This window comes from Anolis carolinensis, chromosome 4 (genome assembly GCF_035594765.1).
Source record: "Anolis carolinensis isolate JA03-04 chromosome 4, rAnoCar3.1.pri, whole genome shotgun sequence".
NCBI classification, from domain to species: domain Eukaryota; kingdom Metazoa; phylum Chordata; class Lepidosauria; order Squamata; family Dactyloidae; genus Anolis; species Anolis carolinensis.
Window position 1 is genome coordinate 151,725,435 of NC_085844.1, and position 25,526 is coordinate 151,750,960.

The 25,526-nt window shown below is 38.3% G+C and overlaps 1 protein-coding gene across 2 annotated transcripts in view; it reads left to right on the top strand.

Moving 5' to 3' along the window:
• tgfbr3 (transforming growth factor beta receptor 3) overlaps positions 1–25,526 on the top strand; it is a 203,305-nt gene that overhangs the window by 143,411 nt on the left and 34,368 nt on the right. Inside the window, exons 5-12 of one of the 2 annotated variants that reach the window (XM_016993177.2) lie at positions 1,926–2,109; positions 8,263–8,431; positions 10,289–10,436; positions 15,236–15,425; positions 15,922–16,217; positions 18,280–18,432; positions 22,823–22,963; positions 24,283–24,453. In XM_016993177.2, the coding sequence (XP_016848666.2) occupies positions 1,926–2,109; positions 8,263–8,431; positions 10,289–10,436; positions 15,236–15,425; positions 15,922–16,217; positions 18,280–18,432; positions 22,823–22,963; positions 24,283–24,453 (1,452 nt within the window). Of the gene's footprint in view, positions 1–1,925; positions 2,110–8,262; positions 8,432–10,288; positions 10,437–15,235; positions 15,426–15,918; positions 16,218–18,279; positions 18,433–22,822; positions 22,964–24,282; positions 24,454–25,526 lie in introns of both variants that reach the window. The other variant, XM_008109257.3, reaches the window with a different exon arrangement.

The following is a 25,526-nucleotide window of genomic DNA, read 5'->3' on the forward strand; positions in this document are numbered from 1 at the left end:
CAAAAACCTACTGACTTGGCACACAGAAGAGGAAGTAGTAAAGGACTCAATGGTTAGATGGGCTCAAAACATCGGCCAAGAGATAAAAATGGTCCAATGGGAAAAAACATGGAATAGAAGAATGAAATAACACGGCATGTTAAAACCTAAAAGAAAACATTTACAAAATGCACTTGCAGTGGTATCTCCCTCCAGAGAGATTAGCTGTACAACAACAAGATGTACAACTGCACCGATAAATGCTGGAAATGTGGGAAAGAAAAAGGCACATTTTACCACCTGTGGTGGTCATGCAACAAAGTAAACAGCTATTGGAAACAGATTCATGCACATCTAGAAAAGATATTAAATATAAATTTTAAAATGACACCACAAATGTACCTTTTGAACATGCCTGAAGAAGAATTGGAAAGGAAATATGGAAGAATTTTGTTTTACGTGACAGTGGCAGCTCGGATAGTATATGCTAGATACTGGAAAACCCCTAAGGTACCTCCCTTAGCAGAACTGGAACAATATACTATAGAGTTGCTGATGATGGACAAAATAACAATGCACTTAAGAGGAGAACCTTTAGAGAACTTTGTTAAGGAATGGCAACCAATGATCCAACATTTCAATGTAAAATTAATCTAAAAATATACATAGAGGAAGCTAATAGACTGAAGGCAAGGAGGAAACGGATATAAATTTGGAACTTATAATATCACTATATATACTATACAAATAGAAGCCTGTGACCCCTTATTGTAAATATATTGTCTGAGAAATGATTATGAAAGACTAATAGATGAAAGTATTGCACTGTATGCAACAAACACTCGCAATGTATGTATATTTGAATGAATGAAAATAAATAAACATTATATATATAAATATTTTTGTGACTCTGAATGCTACAAGAAATAGTCAAGACAGTAAAATCAGTTTTGCAGAGGTGATGTGGTAAAAGAAACCTCTGAGTGGATTCTACAGGAACAGGTGAATTCAGCAGCAGAAAATGCAACAGGAAATTTTCAAGCTCTGGATCCCTTTGTAGAATAAAACAGATGCCCTATTTAAATTTGGATCTAACTCCACTTGCAAGTAACAGCTGGAGTGAACCTGATGAATTAATTAATTTTAATAGAAACTCAATAATTCAACATTTATATACCAGTTTTGTTGATCCCAACTCTAGTTGGAATTGTCTTCTGCTTTACATCTGTGTTTCACAAAGTGTCTTACAAGTGTGAACACTCATTTTCAAAATGTTTTGGAGATCTTATCCTGCACCGCCCATTTACTTCACTTAACCAGAGGTCTGGAAGCTCATATGTGGAGCAGTTTGAAACTGAGTGAGAAGGACACAACACATAGAAGGGCATACAGATCATGGTATTTGCACCCAGTACTTTTTGAAGTTGTGATTTTTTATTTGTTTGCATAGCATTACCAGTATAAAGTATTAGTCAACTCTACAGTATCTTTTGAAATCTTTGTAAGGTAGGATCCTTTGATGTAATGAGTGGAAATATTCATCTTGATTTTTTTTAAGTAGTGTTTGTGGTCATAATTTGATCAGTCATTCATACATGTCACAGTGAAAGGTTTGTGAACTTAACATTTGGATCCACATATTTTAAAACCCTAGACATCCATTATTACTTTTTTTTAAAACCCTAGGAATGAAATATGCATCCCTTCTGCATTTCATCTTCCTCCCTCTAGATAATGTTGTTGTTTGTCACTGTCATATAACCAAAGAGAATTCAAGCTATATATTTTTTTCTTACAGGGAATGCACAATACAGTATTACCAGTTTGACAGATGTTATGGCAATTGACTCATTTTGATCTGATGGCTTTAAATGATTTTTTTGAAGGAATGGCATGTTTGTATTAGATGAATGTCACATTTAAAAGGCCATATTTTTTCTCCCCAGGTTTCAGCAGGTTCTTTGGTTCTGTTTGAGAAGGAAAACTTCTCCTTGTCGGCAAAAACAGAGGAGAAGCCGCTCCCACAAGGAAATAGACACCTGCTACAGTGGGCCCAAAAGGAATATGGTGCAGTTACATCGTTCACTGAACTCAAAATATCCAGAAATGTCTACATCAAAGTGGGAGAAGGTAAGTTTTTCAAAATGAGAAAAGCTTTATGTCATTAATATTAATTTGTCAAAGTCTCATTTAGAGATTTCCCTATCAGCACCGGCTAGGAACATCACTCTAAACACCAGTCCTTTATGTGCTTAATATGGTAAGATTTGGATCCTGGGAGTTGTAATTTAGATCTTGTCTGCAGGCTATGATAATTTCTGTAGCAATGAGGAAAACAGTGTTGGAAATAACTTGTCTTCTTTTGAAACAGGGGAAACCATTCCCCAAATTTAAGATAGATGTTCTTCTTTTCTTCAGATCAATTATTTGGCCTTTAAGAAATTCAGTTTCCAGTTTGTAGTCAAGGTGATGGATTTCATTCTAACATAATGATGCTGCTTTGAGGAGTTAGCGCTAATTGTATTTGGAATGAGATGAGAGTTTTACATTTGTTCTTTTGAAGAGTTTCCATAAGGATGCTTCAAACTGTCTGTGATGGAATCCACCATATTACAGCTACCATGTTGCCTTATTGCATGCATTTCATTTGTCCTTTTATGTCTGCTGGTTATTTGGCTGATTTGCCAACTTGTACATCTAATCTTCAACTTTTTTGTCTTGCCATTACTCCTTCTATCTTCTTACATCCCTGTAGTACAGAAGGAGTTCACTAGGTAATAATGAGGTAATAATAGTTCAATAATTCTTCATTTAAGTTGGCATCCTAGTTCCTATACTGGAACACTTTCTCTTTACAAAGTTTGTTAGCTCCTGGATCATCATCTCTCTGGTTCTTCTTTATTCTAACATTAAACCTTTTCCAAAAGAATTCCAGCTGGGAAAAATCTTACTGCTGATATATAACCCCTGGCAATAAAAACTTATGGAAGAAAGCTGATACATGATAAATAGTTCTGATATATTCGTAAAACGTGTGCTAGTATTGTTAGCCAGAAGCACTTAAGCTTCCTCCAACTTTGGGTCATGTTGGCCTAGAATCTGATGATAACACCTAATTTGTTTCGAAAGGAAGAAAACTGACTCCCCATTTTAAAGATAATGGTACTGCCCAAAGAAAATAGAAGAGTCCAGGGTACATTTCACCATTTCTGACAGGCAAGTGTGCAACATGCATTGTGTAGCACTTCGCACTTCATATGTAATATCATTGCTTTTGTTGACAATTGTTGCTCCAAGAATCTACATATCCTGATTTTGACAAAAACAGTTACTACTGTTATGTGCAGAGCATGGTAGCTAAGGATATATGGGGATTTCTAAATCAATATTAAGATACGTTGTACAAATAGATCTGGAAAATCTAAGTGACTGACAAATTGATGAATACATTGCCAATAACCAGGAACAAAAGTTAAGGGACAATTTTGACATCAACTTGTCAGCTTTCCATGAAGTAGCTGTAGTGTTTAAAGGCTCATCGCCAACTGGGATCATTGGAAAGTACTTACCACCTGATATCTGGCTCTTTCTACACTGCCATATAATTCAGATCATCAAAGCAGATAATCCACATTATCTGCTTTGAACTACACTGCCGTATAATCCAGTTCAAAGTAGATAATCTGAATTTTATATGGCAGTGTAGAAGGGCCCTCAGACACATAACAGTTTACTAAGGACTTACATCAGTGGTTCTCAACCTGTGAGTCCCCAGGTGTTTTGATTTTCAACTCTCATAAATCCTAACAGCTGGTAAACTGGCTGGGATTTCTGGGAGTTGTAGGCCAAAACACCTGGGGACCCACAAGTTGAGAACCACTGACTTACATGATTAGCTCAATCCATTTTGCAAAGGACTTGATCCATTTACACAGTTTTGGTGGTGAACGTAGGCCTAAAGTCAAATTACAATAGTTTTAGAAAGACTCAACCAAGCACATATAAAGTTGATGTTTTGCCCTTGCTTTTGTGAAAGGAAAGCTTCCAATACTATCTGGAAGCTGGGGTGCAGCTTTTTAAAAAACCCAGCTTTTTGGGAAATTTTTCAATCTCCTTTGCCATTCCTGGAAACAAAGCTATAAATTTTCTTCAGGTCCAACCTTAAAATTATTACATTTCTTTAAGGTTATGGTGCTTGAAGGTAATAGATCTGAACAGCTACCATGTTATGAACACCATGGCCATGTTATGAAAACTATAAGCTGTAGACCAAGCCAGTGAAAAGAGTTTTCTTAACTTTTAGGGGAAATTTGTACATTATACACATGCAACATTTTGGAATTAACATTCCCTCAACCAAGCAATGTTTGATAATCCAGCGTGGTCAAAATACAGTCTAAAACAACTGGCAGTGGCTCACTAGGTTTTCAAGCAAGTTACTTATTCAACAAGGTGTCATTGGAGATTTCCATATCAGTGGTACAATAAATCCACTCAGGACTTTTTTCCAGATTTTAAAAGAACTATCCAAGATACTGAATCTTTTTTCAAGCATCAACTTCAGAACTCTAGGTAACTGTTTTGAAACTCAGACTAAAACTCCAAGCAGGTTTGCCATAGCACTTCCATTGAATTCACCAGACATCATCTGCAAATCTAAGTCCTACAGGAAAAACATACAACCTTTTATATTCTAAGTATGGAATGTGTATTGTCTGTTGGTTAGCTAAACACTTTACACCCTCCCCCCCCCATAGAAAATAATGTTTGATCTTACATTCTAATCAAACAATGGAAAGAAAATGTGCTTGGCAGTTTTGCTGCCAGTGTACTGTATATTGTAACTGCTAAAATAAAGTACAGACTGCATTGTAGTAAGTGGTCTGTGGTTTGCTCCCTCCACACATAGAATAAATATAGTGTCCCTACTTCACAGATTTTCACTTATTGCGGGTGGTCCTGGAATTTAACCCCCGCAATAAGTGAGGCAACACTGTATTCCCTTTAAAATGTGGTGATTTTCCTGGACAAGTGGCTGGCAAGTGATATACCAGTTTTAAAAAATTGCATTGCTAGGACTGAGAATCAAATTTGCATTGCCTTGTTAGAGTTCAGCATGGACAACTTTAGGATCACTTTCCCTCATCTGTGTGAGAGGAATTGGCAAAATATCCACTACTTTGAGATCCCATCTGGCAAGGCCCTTAACAAATGTTTGAGAATGCTCTGCCAGGCAGCATAAATAGATTTAGCCTCATAGTTTACATAGAAGGATCCTCTAGAGAAGAAGGCAGAGTGAACTTTCAGAAACCAATTAGTACAGAAAGGGATCAAAAAGAAAACTGCCACAATGACATTACACCATACAGTCGGCCCTCCGTATCCATGGATTTTGCATTCACAGATTCAAACAAACATAACTTGAAAACGTTTTTTTAATCCAGAAAAACAAATTTGATATTTCATACAAGTGACACTATTTTATTACACCATTGTATATAATGAGACTTGATCATCCTTGAATTTTGGTATCTATGGGGCCAATAGAACCAAACCTGAAGAGCCCACTGTCCATTAATCTGTTATGTGACCACAGTGTAGGTTTTGGTAATGCTACAAGGGTTCTTAAACTTAACAAAGCTTAGAATCTCGACCTGTCTGAATCTGAATTTATACCCCTATATTTTGTATCATAATCAGCAGGCTTCTATAATAGTTATTGTGGAACAATACACTGCTTCCCTTATGATGAGAAATCTGGTCAGATAACCAGTATGGCTTTTCATGTAGAATCATAAAATTGGAAGAGACTACAAGGACTATCCAGTCCTAAAGAAGTTCTGGGGAAAAGCCAACCAGAATGTGCTTAAAGACTTCAAAGGAGGTCAATCCCATCACCATCTGAAGCAACAATTTCTTTACTGAAAAACTCTTACAATCAAGCAATTCTTCCTAATATTTAAGAGGGTTGGAAGGAGAAGAGATTAACTCTCTTGCCAATCAGCATTTAAAACAAGATAGTTCAGGCACAAGTAGGATGAAACTGTTAATCTAACAGTCTTTCATCTAATATTGCTAGTCTTGGCATGGAAGAGTGTTACATCTTATAGATGATTTCTGATCTCACCTTTCACCAGCCAATCTTTATATCTTTTTGCTCGCTGAAGTCCCTTCACAAGCTCCAGTATCACCCAAGCCCAACCAGAATGCCCAATCTTTTCATTTTGCTAAGAGGTTTTACACGATAGCTGAACTTTCCTGCTTCTTGGTAGGTGGTTGGACTGGATTGCCCATGAGGTCTCTTCCAACTCTGTGATTCTGTGAACTCCCCTTCAACTTGAAGGAAAAGACTTTTCTTTATCCTCACAAAAGAAAACACTGAAAAGACATTGGGTGAAATAAAAATCACCAATGACTAAGGTTCAAACTATATGACATGGAGACCACCTGTTTGCCTCAAGAATGTTCTTGTATTATTATTATTAGATCTATGTATGTATGTGTATATATAGACTATTATTAGATCCCCTTTATTCTCTCATTCCCCCTATTTAGGACTATATCCTATCCATTCTTTTCCTTTTATTTTTATTTTTCTGTAGATTATTTTATTTTATGTATGAATGAAAATTTAAATGAACTTTAATAAATAATAATAATAATAATAATAATAATAATAATAATAATAATAATAGAATGTTCTTGTAGTGTTGCGACCTGATATTACTTAGGGAATATGTTAACTTTGCTCATGAATTAAACATACATCCAATTGAAGAAAAATGCTTTTCTAAGGTTAAGAGAGATGCCAGGCAACTACTAAACTAATGATTGTCAGCAAGTCTGACACATATTGTCCAGTGTTTGCTATACCCAATGAGGATATTATTCATTGCACTGTGTTTTGGAATGATGATGTTTGTTAGAAGTTTGGAAATCAGAGGGTTTTATACTTCTGATTTCATGAAAAAGTGGGGTGAGTGGGTAGCCAGGCATTTTATCAGTCTCTAGTCTTCCCATCCCACTACACATCAACCCTTCATTTCATGCCAGACTCAAGGCATCCTAGTTTCCTTCCCATGGAGGCCATCAAACAAGACCCCTTCCACACAGGACTGAAGTGCTACACAGAGAATCAGGCTGTCAGGAGCTCCCTGCTAAATGGGATGAGCTGTGGTGTCAATGGAAGGATCTTTCATCATATGAAGTCTTTCTACTAGTGGAAAGAATATGCTGGCTCTAACCCAATTGCTGAAACGGAATCTGTTTCATATCAACCGTGGCTTTCACTGACACCGATGTTTGATGTTAGTTTCATGTGAATGATTGGCTTATAAGTGGAGAAGGATGACAATGACGATAGCTTCCAGTGTATAAATAGTAACTTGCTATAAGGATGAGCCTGATTTGAAATCAGATTAGAACAGTGTAGGGGATGGGAAGCGCATTAACATTAATATGAAAATTTCAACCATGCCTTTTAGCCTTGAATAAGCACTGTGCTTATGAATTGTCCTCATTGGTGCTGTGAAACGTAATATTGTGTCAAGCAGTATTGCAATGAACACAGGATAATGTAGTCATGTGGTAGCATTTGGAGTAAGGGGAGCCATTAGGGCTGGTTCATCATGTTTTCACATATCAGAAGGAGATCTTTCCCACAGCCAACAATGTGACTCCTATCCTATACTTGGGAGGCATCACTCCTTGCACATGGGTTTTCCCAGGCTACAGAACAGCACCTTACTCTACTTACTTCCCCTGCACAAATGGCCACTTGGCTCTGGAGGATGCTGGGAAAACTCCCTCCATGCCCATTGCACAGCAGGCGGCCATCACTTTTCTAGATTTCTGCATAAATATGCTGGTAAACTTTATGGTTCTCTAGATTCAAGGTCAATTTTGTTCAATGCTTTCCTAATCTACATATGTCTCCCATCTGCTCAGTATCAATTAACATCTTGGCTTCTGCAAATGTACTTTGTAAATTCACAATTGTTTGCTAACATCTCTTTTCAGAGTTCTGTGTTCATTTTTGGAACCCTCTTTACCAAGGACTAGTTGACTCCTTATGTAACTTTTATGGCAAGGGTGAGAACACGTGGCTCTCCAGATGTTGCTGGATTTCCACAACTCTATCCTTCAGAGCTTATGCTGGTAAAGGCTGATGGAAATTTGAGCCCAGCACCATATGGAGAGCTTCATGTTCCCCATGTTTGATAATCTTGGAAGCATTTCTTAGAATGGGTATGCATGTCCAATACCATCTTTCTGTCTCTTTAGATCAGTTTTTTCCTACGACATGCATTATAGAAAAGAACTTTATATCTCTGAACTACCTTGCGGGATACCTACAGCCAAAGGCAGCTGAGGGTTGCATCGTCTCCAGCTCGAGTCAAGACAAAGAAGTTCATATCATTGAATTGATCACGCCCGACTCAAATCCATACAGGTAAAATATCCAATCATGTTGATAACTGTCCATTTCACAAACAGCCTCTTCCAGTTGATTCTGATCCATTAATGCAGCTTTAAATGCAGAGTCTTGTTTATGAGAATAATGTAAAATGTACACTATGTTTCTGCCCACTGAGACCGGATATGCTAGAAAATCTATGCATACCTAAGGGAAAAAGGAAGCAAGGTTAGCAAAAAGCCCAAACTCACTAAAAGTGGAATTGAGATTAAAAATAAGATAGATGCTTTATGTTATGATGCTTTGAAATAAGGGATTCAACATCTTTAAGTTTTTAAACAAGGAAGAACTCTGTCTTGTGAGAGCTATTAAAACAGGATGTGGTATTTTATTTTGGTTTAAAGCTCTCCCCTCCCTTCACATTGCATAGCGAAATCTTACTTGGCTGGAAAAGATATTGTATGGATTGCAGCTGATCTCTCTGTTTGCCTTTGCAGTTTACATTGTTAAGGGATGCAGGGATGGTGGAGGTTGTATATACCCAGGTGTATATTTTTTGCTGAGAATCTGACGTGGCCTCTTGCTGATATTGGCTGAGCTGATCATATCCTGTAAGAGGGAAGCTAGGCTTATGGAAGAAGGAGCTAAACAAATAGATAAATTTTAAGAAATAGGAGGAAGCAGCCCAACAATCTTAATGCCTAGTTTATTAAGCATTTATAATTTACATCCCAATTTTCACTCTAACTCAAGTCTCAGTCATATTGAAAGCTTTTTTTTGATGCAGATGTTAGAAATTTTATATACTTTTCAAAATGTGCACATTTTAAAATTTGTGTTCTTTTTATCCCTTTCTGTGCATTTTGAAAACACATATGGAAATGTGATACAACTATCTGCCAAAAAACAAAAGACTTCCAATATGACTGAGAATTGAGTCAGAATGAACTTTCAGATGTTTGTTTAATGTACATAGGAAAAAGTAAAAATAAAAATGTACATAGGAAAATCAGATATGCACAATTCTTTGCTGGCACAAATTTCATCCCAAGTTTGGAGCACAGTTTGTTCTAGAACTGAGTGAACTAATATAGACTGGTAAGCCCAATTCATTTTCTCTCCTATCCTTACTTCAGTACAATTTAGCACACACACACAAAAGAATTTGAAAAGGGAGAAAAAAAAGAGGAAAGGCAGAGAGGAGAAATGCATTTGGTCAAAAGCTAAAGAGTGAGGAATTGTACACTGACATAAAACAGCCAGTGAAATCTTTGCCAGCAGTCCTTAAATATGCCTGTATATCATTTGCAACTTGAAATGAAGCCACAATGGTGCAGTAAGTCTAGTGTGCAAATATTCCAGAAAAATTAGTTTCCAAAGCTCAGAGAGTGAATAGTTTCTTCTACTTTACTGCCACGATGCTCTTGCCAGCTTCTATAACGAAGCACAGTGGAGTGACATTTGTTTTAAATTAATGAAATTAATTAAATGTAAGTGTGTACGTTTAAAATCTGTGGTACAGAAATGGGAACATATTGCTCATATATCTATATCGATAAAAAGATAAAGCAAGTTCCAAGTGTTTTTCTTTAACTGACACCAAAACAGATAGAACAAGCAGCCAACAGTTTTTGAAACGAGAAAGGAAAGCTGTTGGGCAGCAATTATCAGCCTTTTAAAAGAAAAAAAACCATTTTGTTTCCATTGTTATGTAAAATTGTTTTAGCATGTGTGGCGTAACAAGTCTGTTTTGCACATGTTGGGCTGTCTGGGAGAACCTCCAGCATTTTAATCAGCTGGCCAGACACTAGAAAAATGATGGATTGGACTAAGGTTGATAGCTGAAAAATTCTGGCATGCCTTCTCAACTCTGCCTCTCTTTTCCACGTTCAGTGCTTTCCAGGTGGACATCATCATTGACATTAGACCATCTCGACCAGACACCACACTTGTCCGGGATCTTGTACTTATCCTCAAATGCCGAAGGTCTGTCAATTGGGTCATTAAGTCACATGACGTGAAGGGGAAACTGGAAGCTTTTGTAAGTAGACACAGCCCTACTTCTTGTTTAGTAGGAGGCATGGGGCTGTTAACAGCTTGTGCTTGGGAGTGTGTGATAACAAATGCCTGTCTGAACATCTCCTCCCTTTTTGCTAACATCACTGTTAATTGCTACTGAGCTGCTCATTTAGTGGGTGATGTGCTGCTATGTCAGGGAATTAATTCTCCTTATTTCCAAACATCGAGTAAGATTATTGTTCTTTACACATAGATAAAGATGTCCATGTCTGATATGGCCTAGGAGATAAAAGCCTCATGACCTGAAGGTTGGGTTGCTGACCTGAAGGCTGCCAGGTTCGAATCCCACCCGGGGAGAGCATGGATGAGCTCCCTCTATCAGCTCTAGCTCCATGCGGGGACATGAAAGAAGCCTCCCACAAGGATGGTAAAACATCAAAACATCTGGGCGTCCCCTGGGCAACGTCCTTGCAGACGGCCAATTCTCTCACTCCAGAAGCAACTCCGGTTGCTCCTGACACACACACACACACACACACACAAACTTCACACAAAAATATTTTTAATAAAAATACCTAGAAAAACTGGAAAGCAAAGCTGCATTGTGTAGTCATTGAAGCCTAATGGACCAGCAGTTTATTAAGCTGCTTCCAAATGCAGATATAAATAAAATCATTGATCATCATGTTGCAAGTAGTTTAGAGAAATGCTGTAGTTTGATGGGATGGAAGTGGGTTGGGAAGCCTCATTTTGGTCAACTTTAGATTCAGTTTGGTTATTTGGGGTGCTGATTCAGAAAATTGCATTGGATAGACTACATCAGCTCTAGTTTCAGGTACAGAACATATGCCATCCAGTAGTCTCCATCTGCTCACCCACAGAAAGCCATATTTAATCATCTAGAGCTGATGTGGTCTATCCAATGCAATGGTCATAGAATCATAGAATAGTAGAGTTGGAAGAGACCTCACAGGCCATCCAGTCCAACCCCCTGCCAAAAAGCAGGAAATCGCATTCAAAGCACCCTTGACAGATGGCCATCCAACCTCTACTTAAAAGCCTCCAAAGAAGGAGCCTCCACCAAGGACCGGGGGAGAGAGTTCCACTGTTGAACAGCTCTCACTGTGAGTTAGTTCTTCCTAATGTTCAGGTGGAATCTCCTTTCCTGTAATTTGAAGCCATTGTTCCGCATCCTAGTCTGCAGGGCAGCAGAAAACAAGCTCACTCCCTCCTCCCTATGACTTCCCCTCACATATTTGTACATGGCTATCATGTCTCCTCTCAGCCTTCTCTTCTGAAGGCTAAACATGCCCAGCTCTTTAAGCCACTCCTCATAGGGCTTTTTCTCTAGACCCTTGATCATTTTAGTCGCCCTCCTCTGGACGCTTTCCAGCTTGTCAACATCTCCCTTCAACTGCAGTGCCCAGAATTGGACACAGTATTCCAGGTGTGGTCTGACCAAGGCAGAATAGAGGGGTAACATGACTTCCCTGGATCTAGATGCTATACCCCTATTTATGCAGGCCAAAATCCCATTGGCTTTTTTTGCTGCCGCATCCCATTGTAGGCTCATGTTTAACTGTGAAAAGGAGTGGAAATAAAATAACTAAAATAAATAAAGAGGAAGAAGGTTCACAGACCAGATTTTCGTTCTTATGGCTCACTGCTGGGCTGCGGCCCAGAGGTTGAGAACCTTCATGTTAAGTTCAGAGGCATTATCCAAGCCAGGAAGGTGGCTGGCTTGAGTAGAATTGCTGTTGTTGTTGTGTGCCTTCAAGTTGTTTCTGACTTTTTGAAACCCTGAGGTGAAGTTATCACTGGGTTTTCTTGACTGAGCATGGCCCCTTCTACACTGCCTTATATCCCAGGATCTGATCCCAGATTATTAAGAAAAATCAAGAAGGTTAAATCCTAGCTAACTAACTACATCTATATTTAGAGATAACTAACTAGCAGAGCTAAAAGCACCTGACTCAGTAGATAAATCAGTGTGTTGTCCGAATATGAGTTTTTTAAAATATATGTAAGGATGACATATACTTTAAAGGGGTTTCATATACTCCCATTTGGACCCTTGAGTCTTACTGGGATTCTAGGAACAGAGATGTAAACAAATCTTTCCAAATGGATTGATTCCAGATATGACAGTCATTTTCTGGGGAGAAAAAAATATGTTTGCTCAGCTGTTTTATCTAACATCTAAAGAGAGAGAAAGAGAGAGTGAACAGGAAATCCGGCAAATTTAGTGATCGGAGGAATCTCAGTCCAAACTTGCCCGTTTATTTGAAACATGTGTCAAAAATTGTATCCAGATTTGTGTCCGCGGAGGAGATCATCTTCTGGGGCAGAAGTAAAAAGGGCAGGCAGAGCTCAACTCTTCCTCCCCTTGCAATGGGATTTGCTGGGAGGACTAACAACAGCTCTTTTGTTAATGAATCTCTTTTTCAGTACCACCTGCAACAGACCATTCAGATGGCTGGACAGTTAGGAGAGGAACCAAAGGAGCTTTTTAAACTAGGATCCTGAAGTATTTCATTGCTTTAACGCAGTTCCTGAATGTATAGCACTAAATTCTATACAACATGAAAACGTTTCATTATGAAAAAATACAGCTCAAATAATTTACTCAAAGGACATTGCCTCCCATCTTTATGTACTAAGGTATGAGTGGGCAAAGGACAGCATCGCAGATATTCTGTGGTGCAACTTGAGGAATCCTTAGCCATTGGCTACTTTGGCTCTGTTTGCTAGAAGTTGCAGTCCAACAATATTGGGAGGTCTTCCCTTTGCCCTCCCATATCCTGAGGGCATCAGTGATGCCTCCTAAAGGTCACTGTCCAATTCTGATTACCAATTGGGAAATCAGAAGAGATTAGCACCTTTTCAGAGACTTGCCTGTTGTCTGTGATACATTTTGTTGGTGCCGTGGGAAGACCAACAATTTTAAGAATGATTTTTGTGCATGCCCACTCATAAAAACGTAGAGTTGGAATATGCCACAACGTCCAGGCCAGTGCAACCTCCTACCATGCAGGAATACACAAAGCATTCCAATGAATGCCTATTCAGCCTTTATTTAAAAACCTTCAGTGAACTTCTGACATTTTTATCCCATTGCTGATGGTTCTATTGTGTGCTGCAATATTTTACTCCCTGTTGCTATTTTTTAAACTTTGTGTTTCTTATACTTTTGATGTGTTATAGTGGTTTTACATCTTCTGTTTTTAATGTGCTTATAAACTATCCTTAGAAATCTAGTAATCAGGCATCTAAAAATATGATGATCAAGCAAATGAAACTAAAATAATTTGTTGGCATCCTAATCTGTTTTTTCTGCCTTTCTATTTTTCAATATCATCATCACCAAGCCCACTGCTAAAGAGTAAAAATTGCAGATGCAAATTGGGGATAAATACGTTTTTCTTGCAGACGCAAAAATATCCTGCTGCTTTCTTTTCAAAAACTTGCATTATTCAAAGTCTTCCATTCAATTGAAGCTTTGAGTTGGCCACCTGTGGGACAGTCACCACATGGAACTGGTTTCATTTAGGTTCCATATGGTGTTTGTCAAGGTTGACCCAACTTTGAATATTGTTTTCTCCTTGCAACGAAATGAGAAAAATCCAGGTTATCATTTTAGGAGTTTTTCTTCCTTATATATACACCCGGACTGTGGTGGAGGCTCCTTCTTTGGAGGCTTTTAAGCAGAGGCTGGATGGCCATCTGTCGGGGGTGTTTTGAATGCGATTTCCTGCTTCTTGGCACGGGGTTGGACTGGATGGCCCATGAGGTCTCTTCCAACTCTACTATTCTATGATTCTATGATTATTGTGTCAACAAGCAAAGAAGAAATCTAACTTCTTTTATTTTTGTGTGAAACTGTGGATATGATTATATTGCCATAGGAAAGTTCATCTCATGCGTGTGTGCTTCAACACTCATCCTAAGATAATCTGAAATAATCTTTCTCTATATTGCCCTGTCCAAATGAAGGGAGTGCAAGTGGTTATTTAGAAAATGGCCTCTATGAAAGTAACCACATTTATAGAGAAGCTCATTAGGTGCCCATGTTTTAGTTATTTGGTACAATATGAAAGATTTGTAATTTCCCCAACCATTTCAACTTAAAATAAATGTCTGCTAATGCTTTATAGACTTCTGGAACTATGTATCCCCTGTTTCTGTTTTTCTCCTGAGGCTGTTTCAACAATTTTTAAAGAATATTATGCTAAAATTGGTTTAATATTTTATGGATTTAGACTTCTTTCTTTTGTAGAATACCTAGATAATTTCACCTTAAAGTATGATATTAAAATTATTTGTATAAAATACATTCATAATGTTTGATGATGAAATATCAGTCACAGCAAATGCTGCACAATTCTTGGGTAGAAATGATTTTTGCCATCTGAGTAACAATCAAGGCAAGGAACAAATAAGAATGCTTAGCAAAAATAAAACAGTTACTATGGAAAACGTAATTGGTCCTAGAAATCAAAGTACCATATGATGAAATAACATAGAAGTGATATACTGCCAGAAAAACCAGAAGTGCCTAAATACACTTATTAGACCAATCTAGAGTAGATCCTTGAGTCAATGAATCTATATAGGTGTTGACTTACTAAGTATCTTTTCACTCAATATATCTAATTTATTTGGTACAAATAGTTAGATTTAGATCAATTGTTACCAGACAATGAAAAAGCAATATAAAATGTATTATCTATAGTTCTTGCACTGACTTTTAAAAACATGCTTTGTAAAGCTAACTCAAGTCCTGTCCAGAATCCTAAAGCAGTCTGTCTCCTTTGTTTACAGGCATCAAACAGTGTTGGCTTTGGAAAAGAACCTGAATGTTCAATGGTGATGACTAAAACTATATTATCGGATATTCCCTCCTCTCATGAGAGTTTGATTATGTGGGCTTATGACCGTGGCTACAGTCCAGTTACATCCTACACAAAGGCACCTGTGGCTAATCGCTTCCACCTACGACTTGAGGATACTGGTGAGGAAGTTGTGTCAAGTGGAAGGACATTCCCAAATTTCCAAGGATCTTGAACTCACTAGACATGTAGGAGTGTCCATGGCAGCAATCTTTGGCCCAGGAGACCACTACATCAGTGAGATGAAATTGTTACTTTCTCTGTCAGTTTTGAATAATGCTTTGTGGGATTCAGCTAAGGATGCTGAGAAAGATCCAAGAATCCCATGTTCAGTCTCTACCTGTTGGCAGTTCTATTTGCCCCAGATTATCCATGCTAGAGATAATCCTGTTTAGGGATAAACAGTAGTAGAGTTCAATAGGAAGATACACCAAAATGAGAGAGAAAATTAAATCTCACCCAGCATGACTTCTGCACATGAGCAGGATCCTATGATAATTTTTTATTAAGAAAGAAAAATACAAGATATTAATAGTATATAATAGCTTGTTTGGCTCTAACTCTAAATATATAGAAAACATAGTTTAAGGTCTACAACTTCTTCTCTTTTTCTAGAAGAAATGAATGATGAAGAAGACCATTTCCTTCCTCCTGAACTAGAGGAATTACTACGTGGTATTAAGCCTCAGTCGGAGCCTATCCCATCCTTGGAGTTTGACTTCCCTCATGACAAAGTTGAAGGCACCTTTCCATCAACTGATATGGAGGACTCAGACATGGTCAACCATGGTTTTGGGCAATTTTTCCACAAAGTCAGTGAACCAGAAGAAGTCCAGGGTAGCGTTGATGTTGCCCTTTCAGTTAGATGTGATGACACATCCATGACAGTAACTGTAGCAAAAGACTCACTGGAGGTTGGTATGATTTCTTAATTTTACATACACGCAGTAAAGTGTGCTGTAGAACATGTTAGAGAAAACTTTGATAGCTACAACGGGGCATGTGGTTGATGTTTTACATCCATCTGGCACAAACTTTGTGGAGCATTTGTTTTTGTTTTGGTTAAAACATCTTTTGATTAAAACAAAATACCTCTTAACCTTCTGTAAGAGAGTAAAAACATGGCTTTGTGACAAAGCCTTTGGAGAATTTGTGAAATAGACATATATGGACTGATGTGCAATGACTCTTGGGATGGCCCGGTTTATGCTTGTGGATTACATGATTAACTGTGAATGTATCGTTTTAAATGTTTTAATTATTTTAATGTATTTTATAATTCTCTTGTAATGTTGACTTGAATTGTACACATTAAATAGTTACCTATATGTAAGCCGCCTTAAATCCTCTCTGGGGTTGAGAAAGGCGGAGTAGAAATGTCATAAATAAATAAATAAATAAATAAATATTAAAATGGAGTCCAACATGCTCAATCCACTCCACCTATTAGACATAATTGACTGGTATTTCTCAGTAAAAAGAATAGCTGTGATGATAAACTGTGTTTATTATTTTAGTTATTCCAATACTGGAACAACACCTCACTTTTGCACAACCAAATCTCTTCTCTGAAAAAGTATGGTGTGGGTATCTAGGGCAAAAGTACAGATGTTTCACTTGCCATATTCTTAAGTAATTGAAATAACACAAATTGCCATGCCAGTATAAAAGAGGCAATGGTGAAATCATTCTGAGTCCAAAGTGACTCAAATTCACTACCACATTTCGGGACCTCCTCCTACTCATTCACATGAGGCCCAGGATTTGTGTTCCAGAATCTTTCCAAACAGCATTATTACAAGGTGGTAGTATTTCAAAAAAATACACAGGAACCACTAGTTTATATCTGGTCTTCTTTTCACTGGAGTCCTTTCCAAAGGAAGGACAGACGGACCTCCAGAAAACTTTTGTTCAGGAAGGAATGGAAAGTTATAGAATCTTCCTGTTCTAGCTTTGTACATGCTGATTTTATATATCTAAGTGTAACATCTTCCCACATTCTAGTATACCTCAGTCAACAAAGTAAACATGTTGCAGATAACACATTTGCATAAATAACGGAATGAATAGGGATGGTTTTCTACACCACCAAGATAGAAAGAGGGAGGAAGGGAGGGGAGTGGTTTAAAATGTTTTAGTGAGCTTTTTATTCAGAATTAATACTATGCACATGTGAAATGAAATGACCATGTTAAATAAGCTTTTCATAAGTAAAACAAAACATTTTGAACTCTCTAGAGACCACTAAAAAGCTTCTTCCAAAATACATTCAGGGATTATCTCTTTCTACAAACTTCACTTTTCTTATAATTTCTATTTCGGTGGCCAAATATATGGATTTATGTTTTGTTGGCATACTATTGAGGCAGCCTCCCCTGTTCTTTTGTTTTTGGTTTGCTGTTCACACAGACTCAGGAAACAATTCTGAAGGTTGTTGCTGTTTACCTTGTCTGTTATATGCAGATACTAACAGATACAATATGAGCAGAAGCCCCTTCCACATAGCCGAATAAAATCCCACATTATCTGCTTTGAACTGGAATATATGACAGTGTGGACTCAGAGATGACCCAGTTCAAAGCTGATTTTTGTAGGATTTTCTGCCTTTATATTCTGGGGTATATGGCTGTGTGGAAGGGCCCAGAGGCTTTGTTCCCCAGTGGTTTATATTCTGGCATTTTTATGCCCATGGGATTCAAGACAACTCACAAAAATTAAAGAAGCACAAGTACAGACCCAGAAAAAAGTCTACACTAAAATGTACAAAAGTTACATATAATTAAACTATCCGTAAAATTATAATCAATATAAAGGAATATCAATTGAACAGTTACAAATAATGACTTGATGATGAATTTCATTAGCTGGGAGCAAAAATAAGTCAAAAAGCTTAATGTATTCCATTATTTAATGTGCTTTCGACCACTTTGAGTCTAATTGGGATGTAATTTTGTGTCTTGTTCTTTCTGTACCTAGGCTAGTGGCTACATTGGAACACAACTCTCTTTGCTGGATCCGAAATGCAGAGCTAAGGCAAATCAGACACATTTTATCTTGGAATCATCGTTGCACGAGTGTGGGACTCGAAGGATAGCCTATCCCTTGGATAATATTGTGTACCTGAACTCTGTGAGTCACTTGAGGAAAATGTGTTGCCTTGGGTACAATATAGTGCCATATAATCACACAATTATTGCAGACATTGATTTTTTTTTGGTGAAAATAGTGATAAGCAAGTAGACTTAATAGGATCTGCATGGATCACGTAATGTAGGGCTGACCCGGAGTGGCATCTCCATCCGACTGCAGAAGCATGAAAGAGTCCCAACATCCAGTTGGATGGACCCCTGTTGGATAGCCACTTTATCATTGTTGTTGTTTGTCACTGCAACAAGAGGCACAAAACTCTGGAGAGCTCTTGACTATTTCTGGGCATCTTTACTGATGTCAGTGAAGGCATCCACATAACTTGGAGAAAGGAGGAGAGAAAGGAAGGGGTGATCCTAATGTAGGGACAAAATTGGTTTTACCCCACATTGGGATTGGGAGTCCCTGGATGCCATGTCGATGTCCAGGAGCAACTTCTTTCCCACTTTAGGGTGTGAACAGGCCACTAATTCTTTCAGGGTTAATGATATGTCAGCTTTTCTTTTCGACTTAAGGGAAACAAGGCTTTCCAAAACGTTTAGAAAGCAATTGATTGTGTCCTTCATATCAAACCATCCTGTGCAAAAATACACTGAAGTGATGATCCAGCTGGTATATTCACTTTCCGTTAGTGAAGCATTTCTTCCAACAGGAGCATGCTTGATTTGAGGTGGAAATATAAAAAATAAAAAGCACTCAGTTGCCAAAAACTCTGTCCTTCCTTTCAACTTCTTCGAGTCTTTCCTTTGGGTGAGATAAAACAGGGTATTATCATTAACAACAACAACAACAACAACAACAACAACAACAACTTGTATTCCACATAGCTCATAGTACTCACCATAAAGTAATAGTATAACACAGGCCGGTGGAAATGCACCACCTCATTTTGTATATTTAAAGTGGGGGAAACACATCCTTTTAAAGCTGCATCTGGGGCCTCATTTTCTCAAGACTCCCCAGATTGTCCTTTTTCTACGGTTCGAATCTGGGGAGGGCAGGGTGAGCTCCCTCTGTCAGCTCCAGCTCGCCATGTGGGGACATAAGAGAAACATCCCACAAGGATGGTAAAACATCAAACATCCGGGCATCCCTGTGCAACGTTCTTGCCGACAGCCAATTCTCTCACACCAGAAGTGACTTGCAGTTTCTCAAGTCACTCCTGACACGAAAACAAAAACTGAAAAGAAAGGATGAATTCTCTTTATGTCAAAAGATATACAGAGACTGTGCCCCTTTGAATGTCAAATTCTATTCTTACAATCAGGTTATTTCTATGAAAGTTCTCATTTGTTGCTGTTCATGCCAATCCTGTATTATTAATTATGTTTAATTGTAAGAATGAGGGTTGGAGATTCTGTGTCATTATGAAAGAACTGCATGGAGATAAGTAATTGCTCAGTAATAGTTCAAGTCACCTGGGACGTTCAGCCTGACAACTCTCAAATAAATAAGTTACCATTGTAATGAAAACCATGCTGTATGGGCTTCTGTTCATTCTTACCTAGAATTTGCTGGGTTTTGTTATATGTGCACTTTGAAGGCTGTTTAGTCTTTAAATTTTTAGTGCTTGAAATTTGAATCCGAGTTCTGCTTTTTCTAAGTAGACATGCAAGCCATCACATGTCACTTCTGAGATGCTTATCTTCAGCACTAGTTCAGCAATTTTCATTATCTTAAATCTATGTTGGCTAGCGCAGGTAAACAGGCTGGGACATCTCTTGGCTTTTGAGATTTCGGCACATAGTGGCAATTTTGGCAAATACAGAACAGCCTGTTGTCCAATTCAAATATAGCTAAGGGAACCTGATCAGCTGTAACTTTGAGCCAAATTAAAATAATAGAGAAAAAAGCTTGAAAATTCTTTATTGGCCAGACCTTTTGGCTGTCGATTTAGAGATGTACCCAACCAAAATTACAGATCAACAGGCAGTGGAAAAATACACATCTGGAGCTCTGCTCAGCAGCTGACTCTGCATGCTGAATTAACCCCAAACTTGCCAGTATTTTTAGTAGAGATTGAGGGCACAGATTTTCCTTCCTTCCTTCCTTCCTTCCTTCCTTCCTTCCTTCCTTCCTTCCTTCCTTCCTTCCTTCCTTCCTTTCTGGAGTACTGGAGCACGGGCCAGTGTCAACATCACCAAAGCTTGCATACAATTAGACAACAAGTGCTTAAATGCATAAGAAGTATGCCTTTGGATACCAACCATCCAACATCTGAGCAAACAAAGATGAAATTGAGTTACGGAAAAACTGAATAGTCAGGAAATGCAGAGGAGCTGGGTATGTGGAGAATGTTTGCATACAAAAAGCAGGCACGCGATGTCTAATGCAGCCCAGTATAGGAGTTTTAGTTGGGAGCCATAGTTTTGAAGGTGGGGCAGAGTCAAATGATTAGAACAGCAAGGAAAAATGCATAAAAGAAAATAAAGTAAGAAGTATTTCTACCTTTTAAAGAATTCAGTGAGACCAAAGCAGTGCAAAATAAAAGCTTGCAAACCCTTTGTCTTTGTATCTTGTGCTGTTTTTGGAGAAATGTGATTATATAGCTTCACTTTATTGAACTATTACATTTTAAATATGTTGGATGTTTTATAGCTTTAACAGAATCAGAGATAGAGTTGCTGGTATATTCATCTACATACTTATTCCCAGACTGTTGTTTTCAGCCTCTGTGATCATTTTATTGCTCAACTTGGAAACAAACTGCAGCCTTTCCCTCAGACTGGCTAAGCTTGCCTTAGAGAACCAAATGAAGTGCGGTGAATAGAGTGGTGAACCAGCTGGGAAGATGGGGATTGAAATCCTTGCTCATTCTCCAAACTCACTGGTTATAATGAATGAGTTACTGTGGGAGTGTTCACATGTAACACTATATTATGCTTTAGGGCTATATGCATTCGCAGGAAGGAGTAAAAGCATTAAGCTCACATATTCTCTCCTTCTTCTGAATCACCTAGAATAAATCAGCCCTTGCTTTCAATTTATCCAGTAGCTTACTTGTTGTAACTTACAAATTATGTATTTTGGTTTAAACTAAGGTACAGTCAAAGGCAAAACAAGCAAACTACAAACCTTGACTTTAGTTGCCTCATTTACAAACAAACATTATTTTTTCCATTTATTAAATGTATATCCAGCATGTTTCTCATTTGTGGAAGTCATGGCATAAATTAGTTTTTTTGACTGTTTTCTAATTCAGGCATTGCCCTGACAAATATCCAAATATGATTAGTTTCAGTAAGGTAACTAATTCATATGCCATCAAACCATGACTTCTGGTTTGGATATAAATGGCAGGCAAGGAATTGGGCAAGTAAAATTGAACCATTGGTTCATTCCTCCTGCTGCCTTTATAAGAGGAAGAAAGAAAGGATGACCATATTCTCCTAGCACTTTGGTGGTGGTGGTGGGCAGGCCTGTAGCGAGGGGGGGGGGGTTAGGGGTTCAACCCCCCCCCCCCCCGAAATTTTTCAAGTTATAAAAAAAATCTCGTTTACTCATGAATTTTAACTGTTTAACCAAATCCCCATGCTAAGTCTATGAGATGCAAAACATTAAGAGTCCCTCCAGGCACTATCTCAAGCAGATATTGACAGGTTTGTAGCGGGGAGGGGTATGTGCTAGGGGTTCAACCCCCCCCCCCCAAATTTTCAAAACCCCTCCCGAAATTTTTTTCTGGCTACGGCCCTGGTGGTGGGGGCTTTCTACTTCAGTATGGAATACAATACTAAACTACAGCTTAGGCCAGGCTTGCTCAATACTTTAAATGTTTTGCATTACAACTTCCATCACCTTTGGCCAGCATGACCAATGGTTTGGAACTATTGGAGATATCATTTAAAGTATCTGAAAGGAACTAACTCAGCAGAAGCTGGTTTAGCAATGCATGAATTCCACTAGATTATCTCAGCATATTTGTAAGGATAAATATGGAAGAGCAGAGTATCACTGGGGTAAATATTCGGATAATTACTCAAAGAATGCTCAGACTGTGCTCCTGCAGGTATTTTGGGCTTCAGCTCCCAGAAATCTCAGCCTGCTTACCAGCTGTTAGGAGTTGTGGGTGCTGAAGTCCAAACAGCTAGAGGAGCACAGTTTGAGAAACTCTGCTCTAAAGACACTAGAATAGTGGGTCCCCAATTGTTTTGACCTTTAATTCCCAGAAATCCTAACAGCTGGTAAACTGGCTGGGATTTCTGGGAGTTGTAGGCCTAAACACCTGGGGACCCACAGGTTGAGAACCACTGCACTAGAGTCTCCTCTTGATTAGTTTTTATTGGTGTTTCTGATTCAGACGAGTAATACTGTACTGGAACCCAAAGAGCATTTTCAAGAAATACATTAATACTTGTTTCTTCCTTTCTTAAAGATTGTTATTCAGCTGCCTTCACCAACTGAGTCCAGTGGCTGGCCCATTGATTATGAAGACATGGAATCTGGGGATAATGGTTTTCCAGGTGACACTGATGAAACAGACATCACATTTTCCAGTCGTCCTGAAATTGTTGTGGTATGTGACTAGTACCCTGTATTCTTGTATGTGGAGGGAATGTACTTGTGTAATTTTGGACAGTGACATAAACACTTAGTACAGTGGTTCTCAATCTGTGGGTTCCCAAGTGTTTTGGCTTACAACTCCCAGAAATCCCAGCCAGTTGTTAGGATTTCTGGGAGTTTAAGGCCAAAACATCTGGGGACCCACAGGTTGAGAACCACTGACTTAGTAGGATCTTGATTCTAAAAAGCACAAACCAAGCTGCCTCATGAGGACTCAGGAGGTAAAGTGTCTTCCTGATGTCTATGAAGTACATGACTGCATTGCATCTGGTACAAAATTCCCAATCTTTGCCCTCTCTCTCAAAGTTATATCTAGGGATTTGGATCTATTTTTTCATATTTATAAATGCTAGTAAGCAATAATACCACCCTATATTCGATGCATAAGCTTGTTTCCTTTGAAGATCTTCCAAAGAACAATGGAGTGTGACAGTAAATTCTTAGGCCCAGTTGTTGTAGATCCATAGAATCAATAGAATGTACATACATGTTTACATGGTTTAGCAATTGATTGTGTGGATCACTTAGGGTGAGGCCAACAAGTTGTTTCAAAGCCAAGGTCTCTTTGTTCCTCCCTGTCTCACTTCTGACTGTTTGAGGGCCCTTTCATACAGCCATATAACCCAGAATATCAAGGCAGAAAATCCCACAATATGTGCTTTGAACTAGTTTATCTGAGTCCACACTGCCATATATTCCAGTTCAAAGCAGATAGTGCGGGATTTTATTCCGCTGTGTGGAAGCGGCCTAAATCTGCTAATTTATTAGGCACCAGAAATCCCAGTTACTTTACCAGCTATTAGGATTTCTAGGAGTTGAAGGCCAAAAACATCTGGGGGACCCCAAGTTGAGAACCACTGCACTAGAACAATATCTAGTTCTGATTTGCTGTGTGTGTATATGTAGGGTGAGAGAGTGGTTTTCTTGATATAGGGAGATCATCAAAATATAATCTCTGAATTTTTGCTTTAGGATGAAAGTTACTTCAGATACCATGTGTGGGCAAATTAATAAAGGTAGAAAGAGTCAAGAAATGCTTCTGAATTGAACAGTTGGAGGGACATGTAGCATATGGACAAAGAATTGAATTTTTTACCAAAATATTTGTGGCCCACTGGTATTTGAAGTAAAATTTATAGATTATGCCATATTCCGGCTTGTGTGTGAACTTTTTGCACATATGATTGTACATGGCAGCAAAATACCATTCGTGCCCCCTGTGATCTTGTTCTTTATTGGCTATTCTTTTTATATTGATTTATCTCATTCTAGTTCAATTGCACATTCCATCAACCCAAAGCTCCCAAGCCTCCCATGCATTGGCCACCTGTAACGCGAGTCGGCAACGTGACCTTCGGCATGGAGCTCTACAAGACAGACCTCTTCCATACTCCAACGCAAGGCTTCTTCTCTGTTGCAGAAAATGACCAGATTTTTGTTGAGGTAATGAACTCTGACAGATATAGAAATCAATTTAATGTTCTCCAGGAACGTGGAAGCTCAGCTAAGTCTGTTCTTGTCTGCCTTAAGCTGGCATTGCGCTCATGCCTCGGGCAGACAGATGTGTTCTCTTGTGGTTTCTGAAAAGGGAAATTGTAGAGATCATGAGGAAGAAAATGCTTTTGTGGTAGAGACCAAAGAATCCTTTCAGCATGGGCAAACCCAGTGCAAATAAAAGTGTCACTGTTGTCAAATCCTTTAAGAAATAACAGGCACTGAAGATCGTTGGCTGTTGGAGAAAACACAATCAAACATTAGTAGAAAGAGCTGCTTACAAAGAGTTCCTTTTATTTAATGGCAAGAGTTGAATCTGAAAATAATAATGCATTGTTCATTTTTTTCCTTTTAATTTTTCGATCTCTGACAAAGGCTAGATTAAAATAAACCTTACTTGTGTGTTACATATTTTAACATATATACTCCTACTTTTCCATCACATAATCAATTATGCAGTGGCTTACAAATATAAGCCACCCTTACGTTGAAACCATCCATGAGCAATAAATCAAAACAAATAGAATAATAAATGACCATGTCACATAGGACAGACTTATTTCCTCCCCCATCCTTGTCCATTGACTATGGATATAATTCACAGCATGTTGTACTTTTAGCATACTTCATTATCTTACTTGCTTGGCAATCATCTTTAGCAATTCGTTTGGATAGCCTGAAAGCATATAATAAAACAAAAGAGTTTATCACATAAGAAAGGCAAATTGCAATTACAGCAGGATAACAACATATTTGCTGTGGACATTATATGACTTGTACTTTTCCTGCTGACAAATAATATGTTAATGGCCTCCTTTTGTAAAACAAATGCCTTCCAACAGTCTCCCACCTAGAGAGGGGTGAGAAAGGAGCAACATCCAAGGCAAATATATTGTTGTCCTGCTGTAATTGCCATTGGCCTGCCTCATATGATAAACTTCTTTATCACAGATTTTTTTTTTCATTTTAGGAGAGACTAGCGAAATTTTCAGTATATCACAAATGAGCAGCTTCAGAATTAC